The 18930-nt window shown below is 42.5% G+C and overlaps 1 protein-coding gene across 2 annotated transcripts in view; it reads left to right on the forward strand.

The window, feature by feature from the left end:
* The window catches only part of BABAM2 (BRISC and BRCA1 A complex member 2), a 398067-nt gene that overhangs the window by 311243 nt on the left and 67894 nt on the right, over positions 1–18930 (forward strand). Inside the window, exons 8-10 of one of the 2 annotated variants that reach the window (XM_008700275.2) lie at positions 934–1033; positions 4058–4128; positions 7028–7110. In XM_008700275.2, coding sequence (XP_008698497.1) covers positions 934–1033; positions 4058–4128; positions 7028–7110 — 254 coding nt within the window. The remainder of the gene's footprint in view (positions 1–933; positions 1034–4057; positions 4129–7027; positions 7111–18930) is intronic. The other variant, XM_040623041.1, reaches the window with a different exon arrangement.

Consider the following 18930-nt stretch of genomic DNA (forward strand, 5'->3'; position numbering starts at 1 on the left):
TTTAGTAATCGTATGCTGGTTGCTTTAAACTGAAAGGGAATGTCCACAAAAGTCTTGGAAACTATTTCTGGATCAGCATTGTGTCTTAGTGCTTGGATCGATTCTTGTTTCGATGAATTGAATGTCAGCATTGACTTGGACTCGTTGCAGACTTCACCCATATTGACCCAGAGACACAGGACCGAGCAGCACAGTGTTTCAGAAGATGTTTAGTTAGTTGCCACCATGTAAAACTTGAGACCTTAAATCGCCTGGATTTTTGACTTCACGTGAAAATTAAGGGTCTGCAAAGACCAGGCTTGTGTTTCCAACATGGCAGAGACCAGCTGGAGTTGAGCAGTTCAGAGCCCTTCCCACTGGGCAGAAACTCTCCAGTTCTCTGTGCTTGTTTCTATCAGCTGTCTGGGCCACATGGAGCCTGGAGTCTGCAGCCCCTGTCCTAGACCACGGGCCCCCCACTAAACACGAGGAGGCTAAAGCCCCAGGAGGCTGCCCCGGGCAACAAAGCTGGTAAGGGCCAGAGCTAGCCCCTCCAGTGTGCCGTGGCGGTGCTGAAGGAATTCAGTTCAGTTCAGTATAGGGGTTTAAGAAGTGACTTCTCTTTGCCCAGCATGTAATGGAGAGTATGAAAACATGCGTCTCCATCAGAGGTCCAACCCATTAATGTTGGTAAGGCGTCAAAATGTGCTAATTTGTCCTATGGTGTGATAGAATCATTAGTTGGTAGTCATGGGTGATCTGAACATGCTGATGTAACAAAACAGATAAAAATAGAGAAATGTAATCATAAAGTGAAGCCCATGTTCCCATCCTCATTAATTCAAGCAGTTGGTGGGCAGACATTGATAAGAAAAGGCGAGTCTGTTTGGGGGTATCACTTCCTACATTGCTGGAGCCCTAAGAGAAGTGTCCGTTGTACTCTTGTCCTTTCAGTGCACTTGGAGGCTCCTCAGCTCTTCATATCCCAGCTTTTCCAGGAGGAGGATGTCTCATTGATTATGTGCCTCAAGTATGCCACCTACTCACCAACAAGGTAAAAGCAAGTCTCCTGACCCTCCCCTCGTGAGGCTCCTCCCTCCAGCGTAGCCCCGCCCTGGCATTGTCCGCATTGTCCTGTTGTCCTGCAGGTGCGTCCTCTGCACCCCATCTTAGCTTCAGCTGCCACCTGCCCCTGGCCTTTCCTACTTCGTTTCTCTCCCTAGATCTTTGCGCTCCTTCTTCCTTTCCTAAGGATTCTGACCTCCTGTTCCAGTCTAATCTTCATCTTTTAAAGTTCTACCCCCTCCTTCTTAAATTTCCTTTCTGTCCTAAGTTTTTGCTAGATCTTACACTTTTGAACTCTGCATTTCCCAGTTATCTGGTACATGCATGCCTGGGTGGGTGGGTGGGTGTGTGTGCGCCACTAGCTAGTATCAAGGTAATTCACTAGAGCTGCCTTCACCTCTTCCTGCTTTTGTGTACCTCACTTTTCACCGGTCAGTGCTTGATTCTCCGTGTCCTGTCTAGGAGCAGCGTGCCAGAGTCCTGCTCCTAGGGGGCAAGATTTCCAGGTCAGCTGGTCCAGTAGGCAGGCATATCAGGTTATCTAAAGCTTTCTCTTAGCTGCATGAATGAGTCACTACATTGGCGAGTAGCTGAGTTTACATTAATGGCTATTGTCAGATTTTTCTAAAAAGTGTAAGTATATACTTATTAATATCCAGCCAGTGTAGTGTGCCAAAAAGTGGAGATGTTCGTCCACAAGCAATACTGACTTTCTTCTCCCACGTTGACTGACTCTATTCGCTCAGTTCCCAAAGTACTGTTTTCTATGCTCCAATGGACTTATTCAGATGGCTTGGAAAAGAAATCTTTTGTTTGTCTCCTTCTTTCAAAAGATAGCTCATCTCTATACAGGAAATGTTTTTAAAGTACAATAATATTTCAAAGGCTTCAGTATTATTTTTTAAATGTCAGAGAATCGAGAATCTGGCAAGTCTGCAGTCTGTGGGCTTGGCACGGATTCCAGGGCATCTAACTCTCGTGGAGTGGTTGCTTCTCATTGGACCAAATTCCCTCCAGCCTCTGCCCTCCTTCAAAACGGATCGGAGGATAGAAATCTTATTTACATTGTGGGACTTTGCACTGCCTTCAAATCTGTGTCCCAGTATTATAGAGAAACATGCAAATTTGGTCTTCCAGAACTGAGAAGAAAAGCCTTTTTTTAAAGCTCTCCAGTTGAGATTAATTTCTAGTCATACATTTGCCTCAAAAAAAAAAAAAAAAGATTCTCTTACCATTTTCCCAGAAATATAAGAATCAGTCTGTTTTTCTTATCTGGTTCCCTTTCATTAATTTTACTTGTCTTATAAAATTGATGTTCTTATGCTTGCTACACACGAGGACAGTATGGGCTGCTTTTAGAAACAATCTCTTCCAATGAATTTCCATAATTACATTGGAATCTATCTTTATAGCCAGTTTTGTTGTGGGTTTCTGTTAAAATGGTTTTCTGTTTTTAAAATCAAGTACACAGAACTGTTTTCATCCCCTTTTTAAACAAAGCCACTTAAGCAAACTTATCATCTGTTTTTCTTTTCCCAAAATAACATTTCTGATCCTGCATTAAGCCTGCAAAGTAAGCACTGTTTTTATAAATTGACATAAACCCCTATTATATAAATAGAATTGTTTTACTTTTAAAGGGTACAAAGTGGCTATCACTACCAATTGTGTCAAGGTTATTTCAAGCACTTTATCTCGAGCTTTTGTTAGCCATGGAAACTCACTGTGGCTACAGCCAATATAAACAATTTGGGGGGCTCTTTCTCCACTGTTTCTTTGAGCCATTACGAGGACATTAGAAGGAATGTATTTTTGTGTTAGTAGCTGATGGGTAAGTGACTAACTTTCAGATATCCAGCTTAATAAGTTCACAATTTTTTTTTGTATAAAAACTGTCATTTGGTGATAACAAGGAAATGTAAAAAGGCCAAATAAAATTCCCTATTGTAACACTCCTTTCCTGAATATTAGGAATTTAAAAAGAAAGAGTTAAGCATTGCCCTGCCTTTTCAATAAGAGTTGTAGTTAAGAATAAAATAGCGCCCATTTGACAAGAGGAAGCTCTTCTTTATAGACCATTCCAGCTGATAAATGCACAAGGGGTGAGAGAATTCAAAAAGTCACCATTTTCCATCTCCTAATGAAATAATTGATTCAGACAAGGATCTCCAGCAGATACTAAAACCATGAGGTGAAAGGTTGAGAGGGGACTAGATCTTCATGCTTCGTGAAGTATGCCCACGGGTCCCTCCCGGTGGCAAAGGGGAAACCTCCCTTTACAATTGGGGGGGGGGGGTCCTGCTGTCATCACCTTAACCAGTGTTCAAGCTCACTACCACCTGTGAAGTTTTCTTGCCAAAAATATTTAATCTGAATCTAATCGCACCTTTAGTCTAACTTCCAATTTATAGGAAATACAGGGAGTAGAGGGAAAAGGAAGGAAACAACCAGAGAATCTAGAATGCACAACGAGCCCCGTCTCTCTGAAAGTCAATCTCATATATGTGTGTGCAGGCACAGACACGGACACGGGTACACATCCCAAGAGGTACTCTTCTTCTACATTAAAAGACTTCCTGGATTAAATGCCTGATCCTTGATTATACCCCTGATTATACCCTGCCTTTTTAACGAATATTTGGGGACAGTTGGAGATTGTGACAATGCACAGGATACTTAGATGAAGTCAGAAAATGATTGCTCAATTTGTTGGGTATGATAATGACATTGTGGCTCTATAGGAAAATGTCTTGGTTTTTGGAGATACACGCTCACGTATCTAGGGGCAAATCGCCATGGGGTCTCTAATTTCCTTTGAAGTGTTTCAGCAAGATTGACAGCTTGATAGGGAGGTGGGTGGCTGGAGGAAGCAACTGGACAAAATACAGTCGTTGCATGTAGGTGATGAGCACACGGGTATTCATTTTACCGCTCTACTTCTCTGAGTCTTGGAAATGGTTTGTAAGAAAGCATTTGAGAATTCCCTCTCCTCCTCTTCGGGTTCCTCTTCTAGGTGCAGTATGTGATTCAAGGGTACCACAAAAGAAGGGAGTATATTGCTGCTTTCCTCAGTCACTTCGGCACGTAAGTTCCTCCTTGTTTAAACCGTATGCCAGCAACGCCCTCATGTCCTGAGGACCCTAACGTGAGAGCTTGATTAGGAAAATGGCAGTTTGTGCTTCTACAGACAGACTAGCTTTTCGATGCTGTTTTGATTCTTTTTGGTACGTTGCTTACACTAAAGCTCCTAGGAAGATAGTTTTTAGGATCCTTTGCTAAATCCCAGAAACAACTATCTTCCTTGGAGCAGCATCATGACTAATCCCAGGCCGAGCAGCAACAGGGGCAGCACGGCCGGCTTGTTCTTGAGCTCTTTACAGTTTGCACGGCGCTTTTCACCTCCATCTGCTCCTAGGAGTCATGCGTGAGCCAGGCGGGCAGTCTTGGCACCACTGACTAGGTGGTGAAACTTTGAGAAGCCTAGTAACCTGAGGGAAGTCACCCGCCTGGCAGAGATAGAGCCAGGGGGTTGGGGAAGCCTGGGTTCTCAGGACTCAGGTGTCCCGACAGGACTCCTATTCGTAACTTGCCACCCAGATCTGGGGCCGAAATCCAGTGTTAGACCCAAAAACAGTGACTCCCACTTGGGATTAGGAGTTGGAAGAAGGCACAGAGAGGGGAGGGGAGGCATGTGACTGGAGGTATAGGGGGCCTCTCCTCCTGCTGCTGCCCACTCCCCCACTCCCCCACTCCCCCTCCCCGCCTTGGCCCTTCCCTGCAGATTGCCAGTGGCCCTGCTGTTCTGCAGCTCTGTTTCCTTAGATGATGTCAGAGGCCTCTTTGAGCTTTGCTCAGGGCTTAGCCCAGTGTCAGAGGAAACGTGTTTTCCCCACGGTCTTCTTCAAAAGGTGGGACGTTCTACCCATTCAGGGGGACTGAGCACTGAGGGTGTTAGTGGTCTGCTTATATCCCACCTTATTCTGGAGAAGGTTTATAAATATCAAAAGATATATATAGTAACACAAAATTAAAATTTTAAATAAGGAAATGAATAAATTAGGACAAAAAAAGTGGGACTAGGAAAGAGTAGGTGAAATAAAGAATAAGTTAGGCCATTCCCTGGGATATAATTTTATAAACTGTGGCATAATTATGGACAGAATTTCTGACTCCTCAAAAACAGTTTTAAGAAATTTTCTCATTATCCATAGTGGAAATTTTTATGCCTCCAAAATAGAACTGTCAATATCTAAACAGTGTGACTGTCTCTCACATGAGTCCTTAATACAGTTTTTTCAGTTTTATTTATGAACATTTTGAGAAAGTACTTAGGATACAAATAGTGGTTAATAAATGATACCATTGGTCTTCTGGTTTTTGAGGAAGATTATCTTTAATATGTATAATTAAAAATGAAGGCGCTACCACAGTAACCTCCCAAGTAAGGTGCACACACCTGAGGGGTGTGTGTGTCCCCCCCCCCCCCTCCCCCCCCCCCCCGCCATTCCATTGGCACACAAGAAAAATAGGAAAATTGCATTTACATCTTTTTAAAAATCTCATTGTTGGGCACCTGGGTGGCTCAGTTGCATAAGTGTCTGCCTTCCGCTCAGATCATGATCTCAGGGCTTGGGATCAAGCTCTGCACCCTTGGGCTCCCTGCCTAGTGAGGAGTCTGCTTCTCCCTCTCCCTCTGCTCCTCCCCCCAGCTCATGCTCTCCCTCTCTCTCTCTTTCTCAAATAAATAAAGAAAATTAAAAAAAAAAAACCCCTCATTCTTTTTTAATATACATTTTGTGTATGTTTTACTATGCATGTAATACAGTAATATCGTGGTATCTGTATACAACTACTAAATCATATACAGATGCTACTATATTGCTGTACCGTATGCATAATAAAAAGGATTCTGTGCTTGTTTTTACTGATAGCATGCACGATCCGAAAAGTTTAGATAGCGGTGTTGTAGCGTATTGAGTTGATTTCAAATTCATGAAAAGAAATGTAAACTGGTGAATAAAATTATTGCCCTAGGTCAGAAGATCTGAATGATACACCAACAGTCTTTGAGCATATCACTCAGCCTTTGGTGTCTTGGTTCCTTTACCTTTATAATGAGTTCCCCCTTCCTACTGAAACTGGGAGGACATCAGGATTGACGGTCTGATTGGCCTGACTCAGCCAGAGAGACTGCAGACGCCTCCTTGGGTGGATGACAGAGATGATTATGTCTGTTCCCAGTGTGTGGTTAGTATTGTCATATTACGGTGACGTCTCCCAGGCACTCAGCTCTTCTGGAAAATGGGGGAGGCAAGCCTATCAGAATTCTGCCCAGGCCCCTCAATGGTCCAGGGCTGTTCTCCTTGACACATGACACGTGCCCTGTGTGTCTCCCATCCGAACCAGCACTCACCCAGCTAATGTGGCTTCTTTGTCTTGAGCGTGGTGGGGAGGACAGGGGACACAAGTGAAAGGATTCCAAGTGCTTTGAAAGAAAATAATATAGACTCCTAAACTTAGTAACGTTGTCATTGCTCATGACTGCTTAATGCCTAGGTGAAAGTGAGTCTTAACCACACAGAAAATAGTGTCATTGCTGACCTGATGGCTTCATTTGTCCTTTTACTCATAACTAGTAACCAGCATTTGCATAGCATTTTATGGTTTATCTTATTTGTTTTTCACAATCCTGTGAGGAAGCTCAAAAATATTATTATATTTGTTATACAGATGAGGAAACTGAGGCTCCAGAGGTTAAGTGATTTGCTTGAGGTCATTATAGTACATGGCAAAACCGTAACTTAAATGTAGATGCTGTCATTCCAAACGCCATGTCCTTCCTATGGTAACACTCACTTAACTGTAAACGCATCTTGGATTCAATCACCGTGGTTTTATGAATATATTCTTTACTGGGTTCCATCTCTCTTATGCCTTATCTTGATGAGGGTTTTTTCTTTGTGTGTGTGTGTTTGTCACCTAGAGGCGTCGTGGAGTATGATGCAGAAGGCTTTACAAAACTCACTCTGCTGCTGATGTGGAAAGATTTCTGTTTTCTTGTGCACAGTGAGTATACTTGTGCTGTGAGCCTGGCAGCATGCATTTGCAAAGTCCTCAACCGTATGGAGTAATGACTATGAAAACCTGTGGTGTCCCGATGGGGTTCCTTTTACTTTAGTATATGTACCACATGGTCTTAGAGAGAAAATGCCTCTAGACCAGTGGTTCTCAACCAGCTATAATTAGCCCCTCGGCAGATGTTTGTTAGTGTCCGAAGACGTTTTTGATGGTCATGATTGAGCAGGGCGGAAGTGGGGGTTGTTGCTTCTGGCATTTAGTGGGTAGAGGGCAGGGATGTTGCAGGACGCCCCCCCCCCAACAACAGCAAGATCATTGAGTGCAAGATGTCAGTAGTGCTGAGCTGAAGAAACCCTCCCTGTGTCCCAGCTTCCAGATTCCTGTTTCACAGCGTCTTTCCAGCATGAGGTTCCAAAACTGTCAGGATTATTCAAAACATATTTGCTTTGATCATGTGGCCATCATCCTTATTAAGGAAAAAGACTACAACTTTGATAATAATATAATAAATATTTAAAAGGTGAGACAAGTTTAAATGTATTCCCAGCATCACTTTTCAGTTTTATTCCATAGATAAGCATCTTTTAAATACTTGTTGTGTTACATTAATCAGTGAGTCAGTAAACTTTGGTCCAGTGTTCCCTCTCTCTTTTTTAAATTAATTTATTTATTTTAGAGAGGGAGGGGGTGGGAGGCAAAGAGAGAGAGTCCCAAGCAGTCTCTGCACTGAGCGTGGAGCCCGATGTGAGGCTCGATCTCAGGACCCTAAGATCATGACCTGAATTGAAACCAAGAGTCAGCCACTTAACCAACTGCGCCACCCAGGCGCCCCTGGTCCAGCTTTCTCTTCTGTTTATTTCTTTGTTATTTAAGAACCATTGACCCATGGTGCCAGGTTCCAGTTGCAAGTCAACCAAGACCTTTATTCTTTAGTAATTTGATCTGCACAATGCCCGGTCTTCAAGCCGAAGACACAGATGTCTCAGCTCTCCCAAGTCAGGTTACAGAAAAGCAGTGGGCCTTCCTTCTGTTCTGACTTCACTTAGTGGAGAGAACTACCCTCGACCTTTAATAAACTAGTGCTGGAAGAGGAGCTTTGGCCCTATTTAGCCACACCATCAGACGGTGTAAAGGCATTGGTTTGGGGGTTTCTGTTTCCCCAGCAGACTGACGTTCTTGTCTGTGATTTGCTTAGGCTAAAAAATGGTTCTGAAATTCATCTGTCTTACCCCGTTTCACACCACCAGACAGTAGGAAAGAAAGCCTCTATACCATGGGATAAGCTGCACAGAGAGAACTGAGAGTTGGCTGTGTTTTTAAGGTGTTTCCCAATAAGAAACACCTTGCCATACAGAGCTTCCTGTTGAGCTTCTGCTCTGTAGCGAGTCAGACATTGGGACCATCTCTTCAAGTGCATCTGAAGAATGCAAGCATATTGCTGTGTATTAATGATGTGCACAGATAAAAAGAAAATTGGAGAGGGAAGATTTTAATTTGGGTGTTCCTCCAACTAGTTACATGACATTGTCCAGATCACTAGGACAAGCTTCCCTCCACTCGAATTTCCTCCTGTGTACATGGGGACCTGGTTAAGTCCTGTGGAGATGTTCACATGTGGAGCTTAACCCTTAACACAGGGCCAGGTGGAAGAAGGAGCGTCACGGTCACGGCCTCCTGCCGGTCTCCTCTCTGCCTGCTGTCTTATGTGGCCCTACTGGTACTTGCAGCCACCACTTTTGATTGTCACCTTATGTGTTGCTGCTCTGTTTCTTCGTTCTTAATTCCTTAATGAGATCTCATTTCCTGCTTGCCATATTCACCTTGCACGCCGTCTTGGTCCCAGTGACTCTGCCTCTAGCCCGGTGACGCGTCCCCAGATCCCCATTGCTTCCTTGCTTTGTCTCTCACAACCCTGGACAGTTGGCTGCGTGATCTGGTTGGTGTGACCCCCCAGGCCAGCTCAGCAAGAGGGGCCTGTGCCCTGCCTCGAATGGTGGTGGTGAGAGTCAGAAGCCTCCCGGCGTGGCTCTGAGAGAAGGACACAGAAGGTGGGACACACAGAAGGACAATTGCAAACGTTCAATTAGAGGAATGCTCGACCAAAGTCGCGTGAAATCTCAGCTCTTTAAATGGAACTAAAGTACTTTGGTTTTCTAGCCATGATTCTGTTTTCAGAAATCTTGATGTCAGATCACATCAGGTAGAAGAGAAAAAAGATGTTCTTGGCGTCGCTCATTCTCACCGGCGCTTTCCACATGCAAGTCCAGAGTCACTCCCTGGAGGTGGCGAGCCAGAGCGACGCACGGGGATAAAGGAGCGCTCACCCTCTCAGCCCCTGCCCTCCCTTCTCAGTACATTTGGCGTTACAGCAATTCTTGTTTCTTTGGAAGGTCTTTTCCCCAAAAAATATTTCCCCTGGTGCCATGTGTCCAGTATTTCTTAGAGCTCCTTCGCCACCTTCCTGTCCTAGCGTTTCCAAGTCAGACATGTAACATGCGAACCCAAAGTCGTATTTTCACCTAGTTTTGGTTACCTTCTCCAGAAATGTAGAACCCACAGGCACTCTTTAGAACAACTCCAAGGACTTTGGGATTTGTTTAACTTACTTCTTCCACAATGTTTCCTCAGGCTGTTAGTCCCTTCCTCCCCAGGCTGCTTGCCCCTTGTCTCTTAGCCTCACTGTCTACACTCATGGCTCTTGGGCAGATATGACCTTGTCTGTTAATCAGGGGGCTTGATGCTGCTTTCTGCTCCATCATTAACACACAGACTGTCTTTAAATAAATTATTCCCACCCTATTGCTTCTTCTATCTGAAATATAGGACTTGCTGCATCAGAGTGAAGCCTGGTTGGATAACATGTCTTATTCTATCAACTAGTTAAGCATCTGACACTTTCCTTTGGAAGTATCTGCTTGCTTGGTTATAACACCCAAGGGACCACTTGTTCCTTTTTTTCTTTCCATGAGGATGGGTGAGTAAATATGGGCTGACAGAGACTTAACAATAGCACATTGCAGTGAAATATTCTGAGTTGTCAAGAACGTGAAGAAGGAAGGAAGTGCCTAGAGATGGAGCCAGGCTTCTGGGGCTGGCTCCACTGCTCCATGGAGAGTGGACACCTAGCAGACACCAGATAACATCCCTGCTCTCCTTCCTTCCCCCACCTCTCCCAGGCACGGGAGGAAGACTGTCACTAGGGCAGGTGTTGGTAATAATTCTGCGCATTTTGGATGCTAGAGGAAAGAGGCACTCCTCTCTCGAGGCAGATGGCTCTGACCTCACACTTTGCTAGAGTGTGCGGAAGCAAGAATGCCCTCGGGGAAAACATGGTACGTATTCTGGGATCTCTCATGAGACACTGCAACCTCCAACATTCTGACGATTTCAGGAGTGGGGATCGTGGCCATGGAGTTTTTTCATCCATTTATTCCTTCTTTCTTTCCTTCCTTCATCCGTGATCAACATACTGCAAGACTTTGGAACCATGCAAGGATCAGGGAGTGTTTTCAGGAAGGTTTCCTGGCCATCATCGAACAACTGCTTGTAGTGGCTATGGAGGCATACTTGCCGAGCTCTGGAGGGGATGTTATCTTTAAGCCAGCACCTTTTCAGAATGCTGGGTGATAAGAGAACCAGACAGCAAAGCACAGTAACACAGAACAAAAGCAACCACTGGGAGAAACATCAGCCTTCACGTACCCGGTCAGTTGCACCATAAGTCGGTATGAGAGGCGGCAGCCGCCTGAGTAGCAGGATTGCTGCTTCAAAGTGGAGGGTGTTGAGATCTGTGACTCCTAAGGCAAGTGAGAGAGCGTGTCATTGTATGACATTCCGTCTTTTCCCATCACCCATAAATCCTTGGTAAGTGACCCTTTGAGTCATCCAGCCTGGACCAGAGGCTGTATCTCCGTGGCAAAATGCCTGTTATTCTAAATCTGACCTTCGGGGCTCTTCCATTTAATTTTGTATCCTCTCTACCCCTAACCCAGTCACTTTAACCCAGTTCAACTGGGTTCTGGGTTTATTGAGAACCTGTATGTGCTCAGTACTATGAAAGGTCCCAGGGGATAAAAGTAAATAACTCAGGCTTGACCTTAAGACACTTAGAGTCTAACTAAGAGTTGGCGAACTACACCCTGCGGGCCCAATCCCACCCTCAGCCTGTTTTCAGCTGGCCCTCCAGCTAAAGGTGGTTTCTGTGTTTTTAAAAGGTTGTTGGGAGTGGCGGGAGGAAGAATAGGCAACAGAGATGGTAAAGCCTAAAATACCGACTCTCTGACCCTCTGACAAAAATGTGTGCAGGCCCAGGTCTAGTTGATGAGAATGGAGATCAGATAATGGTGAATCACAGTGGCAGGCATGTTTTATTTATTTTTTTATTTTTTTAAGATTTTTTATTTATTTGACAGAGAGACAGCCAGTGAGAGAGGGAACACAAGCAGGGAGAGTGGGAGAGGAAGAAGCAGGCTCTCAGCAGAGGAGCTTGATGCGGGACTCGATTCCAGAACGCCGGGATCACGCCCTGAGCCGAAGGCAGACGCTTAATGACTGAGCCACCCAGGCGCCCCTGGCATGCATTTTTTTAAAACAGTTTGTGAGCTTGCCTGCTATATGCCAGGCACAAAGAGACATAGGGCAGAGAGAACTGCATGCGTTTTATATGTAAGAGAGCGAAGTAGAAAAGGAGAGAGACCCTCCCTAATGGATCTAATGAGAGAGACAGACAATAAAGAAGTAAACTATCAAATATAGAAATTTCAAGTGCTGACAGATACCATAACGGAACAAAGCAGGGGGCTGCAAAAGAGACTGAGGGGAGGTGGTGTTGGGTCGGTGAGGGAAGGTGGTGTTGGGTCGCAGGGAAGACTAGTTCCTGAGCGGAGGGGAGTGGGCTCATCTTGCCACAGAAACGTCTTGTAGACTATTTAGCAGCAACAGGCAAGATGGCTACTAGATAATTCAGTAAAACCAAAATTATGTGGTTTTTCAAAACTTGCTGAATTTTGGATACAAATCACATTTTTATATAAATAAATAGATTTGAAGAACAAATCAGAATCATTAAGGTGATTAAAATCAGGAAGCCCAATGTTATATATTAGAATTCATTTCAAAGCAAATCTATAAAAAGTGTAATATTATTTAAGAATTCATATGATTACCTCAGATGAGGCATATATAAAATTTGTGGCTTAATTTTGTCATTTCTAGTAGGAATAATAGCTATCAAAGCAGCATGAACTAAAATCGATTGTGAATAAAAAGTGAAACTAATCAGTTCTCTTTATTGTTCAAAGAGATAAAAGAGTGTGGAAAAAAGATAAAAGAAAATCTACTTTCTAAAATGCCTTTTTGCTTTGATTATGAGAACTGTTGGTCCTTTAGATACTTTAAACATTTTGGTTAATCTTTATCCTGGACTTCCTTGAAAGTGGTTAGCTCTGCTGGGTGAAGCGGTGTTCATCTCTTGATCCCACACACAAGTGCGCCCTGTTCACGGTTTACAACCCGAACAGCTCTAGGACTTGAGCGACCACTGTCACTGTTTTGATTCAAACTGAAACTCCTCTTTCATCTTTAGAGTCTACTTCTAGAAAGTCTTTTTCTGCAGCTTCTGACACTGGTTTGAGAATTTATTTCATTAATCTTCGTAATGTTCTTGGGAATATTCTTTTCATTGTAGTACCTTGGATTTATGTGACACCTTTTTAATGACCTTCAAGGACTTCTTGTAAGGAAGGAGGTTGTAAATTGATGCATGATAACATGTGGTGATTTCTTTGCCTGCACCCTCTCATATATATTGTGTGATTCCTTTCAGTTGTAATTATTGGGTCAAAGTAGTTGCTAAAGTGAGCTTATCTGATCAAAGAAAGGGCATTAAAGGGGCGCCTGGGTGGCACAGCGGTTGAGCGTCTGCCTTCGGCTCAGGGCATGGTCCCGGCGTTATGGGATCGAGCCCCACATCAGGCTCCTCCGCTATGAGCCTGCTTCTTCCTCTCCCACTCCCCCTGCTTGTGTTCCCTCTCTCGCTGGCTGTCTCTATCTCTGTCGAATAAATAAACAAAAATCTTAAAAAAAAGGGGGGGGGGCATTAAAATGCAGTGATTTTGACTTAAAAATGTATGCAGCTGCTTTGAAATTAACACATTGTAACCCAAGAAGGCATCTAACTCAATGAAAGAAAGGAAACTGTTTACAAAGAATAACTTTTATAGTATTGATCCAGTTCAGTATAACCTTTTCTTAGAATTAATTTTAAAGTAGTATTGACATTGGTGAAACAGGAGCATTATTTCATTATTTTGGTGCAAAACTTCTGCTGTTGTTGGAGATAATAGTTATAGTAACAGTAGTTAACAGCTGTTGACTATATACCGTGCTCTGGACACGGCTCTCAGTATTTTGCATATACGATATTGTGTTATACAAGCCTCATAATATTCTTCTGAGGATAATTACTAGTATTACTGCCTTTTACAAATCATAAAAGTGTGACACAGAACTGTGACAGCTAGGATTTAAAATCCAGGAACTGATTCCAGAGCCCATGTGCTAAACTGCATTACTGTACTGTTTCAGATAATTGGTTGGCAATATCCCCAAGTATGTGATGAATTTGGAAAGCCTTTGGAGCTTCCCAGGGAAGCCGTAAGCTCTAGGAATGGAAGTGTTCACCCAGGTCTGGGAGATGTGTAGACCCTCTCCTTTCTCGGGCACATGAATGGACATCTCACCAAAGATGGCATTGATCTGAAGGCTGTGAGGCGTGAAGCTGGCGGCACTCCTCAGTAGTGATGACGGCTGTCCAGCTGTAAACCCCTGCCCAGCAGCGCAAATAGACCAGCTGGAGTAGGGTTTCAGTCTGTGGCTATAAAAAGACGAAACTAATGGATTCACCAAAGCATCACGACCTATTGATGATCAAAAACTAGATTTAACCTGTTTAGACATAGTGAATGTGGCCAGTTATAATGGGTCATATACAAAGTCCTGCAAACGCAAAACCTACGAAGTTGGAGGCAAATAGCAGTGAGAGTTGCCCAGGTTCTAAGACAGGAAGGAGTGGTAAGAACTTTGGCAAGCTGCATGCTCCTTTACGTGATTTTGATTTTTCCCCCCTAAAACGGAATATAATCCAAACATTTCTGTGCCCTGGATTTATCCTGGTGACCTATGAATCTCTTTTTAAAAAACACTTTTTAACAGTATGGAGGTTCCTCAAAAAGTTAAAAATAGAACTACCCTATGACCCAGCAGTTGCACTACTGGGTATTTATCCAAAGGATACAAACATAGTGATTTGAAGGGGCACCTGCACCCCAGTGTTTATAGCAGCAATGTCCACAGTAGTCAAACTATGGAAAGAGCCCGGATGTCCATCGACAGATGAATGGATAAAGAAGATAAGGTATAGGGGTGCCTGGGTGGCTCAGTCAGTTAAGCGTCTGCCTTCAGCTCAGGTCATGGTCCCAGGGCCCTGGGACTGAGGCCCACGTTGGGCTCCCTGCTCAGCAGGAAGTCTGTTTCTCCCTCTCCCTCTCCCTCTCCCCCCCCCCGCTCGTGTTCCCTCTCTCTCTCACTCTCTCTCTGTCAAATAAATAAATAAAATCTTTTTAAAAAAGAAGATGCAGTATATCTATGCAATGGAATAAAACTCAGCCATCAAAAAGAATGAAATCTTGCCATTTGCAGCAACATGGATGGAAGGAACTAGGGGGTATTACGCTAAGCAAACGAAGTCAGTCAGAGAAAGACAAATACCATATGATTTCACTTCCGTGTGGAATTTAAAAATTAAACAGATGAACATAGGGGAGGGGAAGGAAATAAAATAAGATAAAAACAGAGAGGGAGGCAAACCGTCAGAGACACTTAACTACGGGGAACAAACTGAGGGTTGCTGGAGGGAAGGTGAGGGGGATGGGGTAATTGGGTGATGGGCATTAAGGAGGGCACTTGATGTAATGAGCACTGGGTGTTATACGCAACTGATGAATCACTAAATTCTACCCCTGAAACTAATAATATACTATATGCTAATTAAATTTAAATAAATTTTTTAAAATTTTTAAACGAAAAAAGGGAAAAAATCACTTTTTATTATAAAGATGTCAAACTAACACAAAAGTAGAGAGGAAAATATGATAAACCATCCTGTGCCCATCACCCATGTTGCAGCTTTGTCTACCTTGTTTCATCAGTCCCTCCTTTTTATTCATTTTATTTTTTTAAGAATTTATTTATTTGAGAGAGAGAGAGAGAGAATGAACAGGAAGGAGATGGAGAAGCTGGCTCCCCACCAGGCAGGGAGCCTGATGTGGGGCTGGATCCCAGGACCCTGGGATCCTGACCTGAGCCAAAGGCAGACGCTTAACAGGCTGAGCCACCCAGGCGCACCCCCCCTTCCTCCTTTTTAAATTAATTTTTAAGATCTTCTGGAATATTTTGAAGCAAATGTGAAATACCATTTCACCTATAAATACTCAATGTGTATCTCTAATAGATAAGGATTTTTTTAAAGATGTATCCAAAACAATGCTATTAGAATATTATAATACAATAACAAATTATGATATTATTTAATATCATCTAGTAACCAGTCTCTGTTCACCTCTCCCCATTTGTCTCAAACAGGTTTTTTTTTTTTTCAAATCAGAATCCAAATAAGTCAGGACCCATGAATCTTGAGAGTCTTTCCTTAGAAAAGAAGAGATGTGGAACGAAATAATGGATGTCACTATCCAATTTCTTTCCCCATAATTTAGTTAAGAAAAATACAGAGTGAAATTATTAAAAACATCACTTCACCCATGAGCCTATAGAAGACAAGGTCTGACATTTGTTTATCACTTTCGTTTCAAAGTGCTTTTAATTACCACATTTAAAATATGAGTCATTGAGTCTCTGTGTCAGTTCTGAATAGAATTCTTAGCACTAGAATGAACGGTTAGGGATTATCTAGCCCAGGGACTTCTAACGTTCTTGTGCCAAAGACCCCTCTGGGAAGCCTGTGGATCCATTCTTTGAACGGTATTTTAAAATGCATGAAGTAAGATATATAGCACTACAATGGAAGCCAATTCTATTAAAAGACTATTATCAAATCGTTAAAAATGATTTAATCATATGATTAAAAACATATGATACACGAGATATGGGCTTCTTTGATGACACCTTGAATAACAATATCCAGTGTCAGATCTAATAACCCTTGTAACTTTGAAGTAGAGATGAGCATAAAGAATATTTTAAGATATGAGCAGCACCCCCAATGTGATACAGGAGTATCTGTAATTTCTTTTGATAACAAAGTCAAGGTACTGCTAATACTGCTGTAGATTGTTGCCCACGTTCGTAATTGGAAGCAATGGTAAATTTCGGGTAAAGGTAGTGAATATAAAGATACACATTTTTCCTCTGCAAGTTCCCAGATGCCCAAATTTGATCCAAGGACTCTTGAGGAGTGGGAGGTGAAGCGAGATGTGTGGATCTCAGATTGAGAATGTCAGAAAACTCCCTGGATTAGAGATAGGATGTGGCTGAGTACCTAACCCCATGCCATGCATAATATTTGGGGAGAATAGGACCAGAAGCCAAGTTCCTGCAATCCAATTATGCATTTTTCCTATGTTTGAATGGCCGGATTCTGAGATTCCTAGGCAAAGGAAAGGTAAATGCTTTTGTAGCAGTATGTGGTCAGTATTGTATTGCTGATATCTTAACACTAGGCTGAAGAACTGAGAATGTCCAACATAAGGAAAATACCAGAAAATAATGCTCAGATTTAAGGTTTAATGAGCTTCCTTTTGCATAATATATGCTCCCTAATTGCACAAGTTCAGCTTTTATAAGTCCATAGGGCATTTTTCCCCTATCTTTTTTGAGGTATAACTTACTCTAACTTTACTGTAACTTATAGTAAAACTCACCCATTCTAAGTGAATACTTTAATAAATGTTGGCAACCACATACAGTCACAGAACTAGCACCAGTCAGGACGTGGGACATTTTCATCACCCTACAAGGTTTCTCGTGTGCTTTTGCAGTGGATCCCCTCTCTTGACCTTCAGTGTTCAGTTACTGACCATTGTCTGTTACTAGTGTATTCTGTTATAGAGTGTATAGAATTTCATAAAGATGGAATCAAACAGTATATGGTCTTTTGCATTTGACTGTTGTCACTTAGCACAGTGTTGTTGAGATCCATCCATGTTGTGTGTCAATATTTCATTCCTGTTTGCTGCTGAGTAGTATTCCCTTTTTCCCTTCCACTGGTTATCCCTTTACTAGGTTAATGGACATTTTATTTGTTTCCAGTTTCTGTCTATCAAGAGTAGTGCTCCTGTGAACATAATTTAAGCGTAAGTCTTTGTGTGGACATAATGTTTTGTTTCTCTTGGGTAAAACTCTATGAGTGAGAATACTGAATCATAGAGTAAATATGTGTTTAACTCAGTAGTATAGTGCTATATTATTTTCCAAAGGGCTGTAACCTGCTACATTCTCACTAACAGTGTATGAGGGTCCCAGTTCTTCCATATCTTCTCCAACACTTGCTATTACCAATCCCTTTCATTTCAACCATTGTAAGGTATGTAATAGTATCTCACTGTGGTTTTAAAGTACAATTCCCTAATGACTAGTGATGTTGAACACATTTTCATGTGCTTTTTGCCAAGTAAGTTGTTTTGTGAAATGTCTGTTCAAATCTTTTTCCTATTTTAATTGGATCGTTGTCTATTTCTGAGTCATGAATTCTTTATACGTATTAGGTGCAGGCCCTTTGTCAGTTATATGTTCTATACATTTTTCCCCAGTCGGTGGCACGCCTTTTCATTTTCTTAACTGTATCTTTGAAAGAGCAAGAATTTTAATTTTGATGCAGTTCGTTTTATCATGTTTTCATTTTATAGCTGTGCTTTTTAAAAAAATTTTAATTCCTGTATAGTTAACATACTGTGTTACATTAGTTGCAGGTGTACAATATAGTGATTCAGCAATTCCACACACGTTACTCGGTGCTCATCAGGATAAGTGTACTCTTAATCCCCATCACCTAGTTCACCCATTCCCCTCTCCCACCTCCCGTCTGGTAACCATCAGTTCTCTGTAGTTAAGAGTCTGTTTTTTGGTTTGTCTCTTTTTTCCTTTGTTCGTTTGTTTTGTTTCCTTAATTCCACATGTGAATGACATCATTTGGTTTTTGTCTTTCTCTGACTGGCTTATTTCACTTAGCATTGAACCCTGTAGCTCCACCCAGGTCATTGCAAATGGCAAGATTTCATTCTTTTTATGGCCAAGTAGTATTCCAGTGTGTGTGTGTGTGTGTGTACACATCTTATCCACCTATTGATGGACACTTGGGCTTCTTCTAAAATTTGCCCATTGTAAATAATACTGCAATAAACATAGGGGTACAGATATCTTTTCGAATTAGTGTTTTCATATTCTTTGGGTAAATACCCAGTAGTGGAATTACTGGATCATATGGCAATTCTGGTTTTATTTATTTATTTAAAAGATTTTATTTATTTATTTGACAGAGAGAGAGAGAGACAGCCAGCGAGAGAGGGAACACAGGCAGGGGGAGTGGGAGAGGAAGAAGCAGGCTCCCAGCAAAGGAGCCTGATGTGGGGCTCGATCCCAGGACTCCAGGATCACGCTCTGAGCCGAAGGCAGACGCTTAACAACTGAGCCACCCAGGCGCCCCGGCAATTCTGTTTTTAATTTTCTGAGGAAACTCCATACTGTTTTCCACAGTGGCTGCACAGTTTGCATTCTTACGGGATGTGCTTTTAGTGT

Source organism: Ursus maritimus, unplaced genomic scaffold (genome assembly GCF_017311325.1).
Source record: "Ursus maritimus isolate PB19 unplaced genomic scaffold, ASM1731132v1 scaffold_6, whole genome shotgun sequence".
Taxonomy (NCBI): Eukaryota; Metazoa; Chordata; class Mammalia; order Carnivora; family Ursidae; genus Ursus; species Ursus maritimus.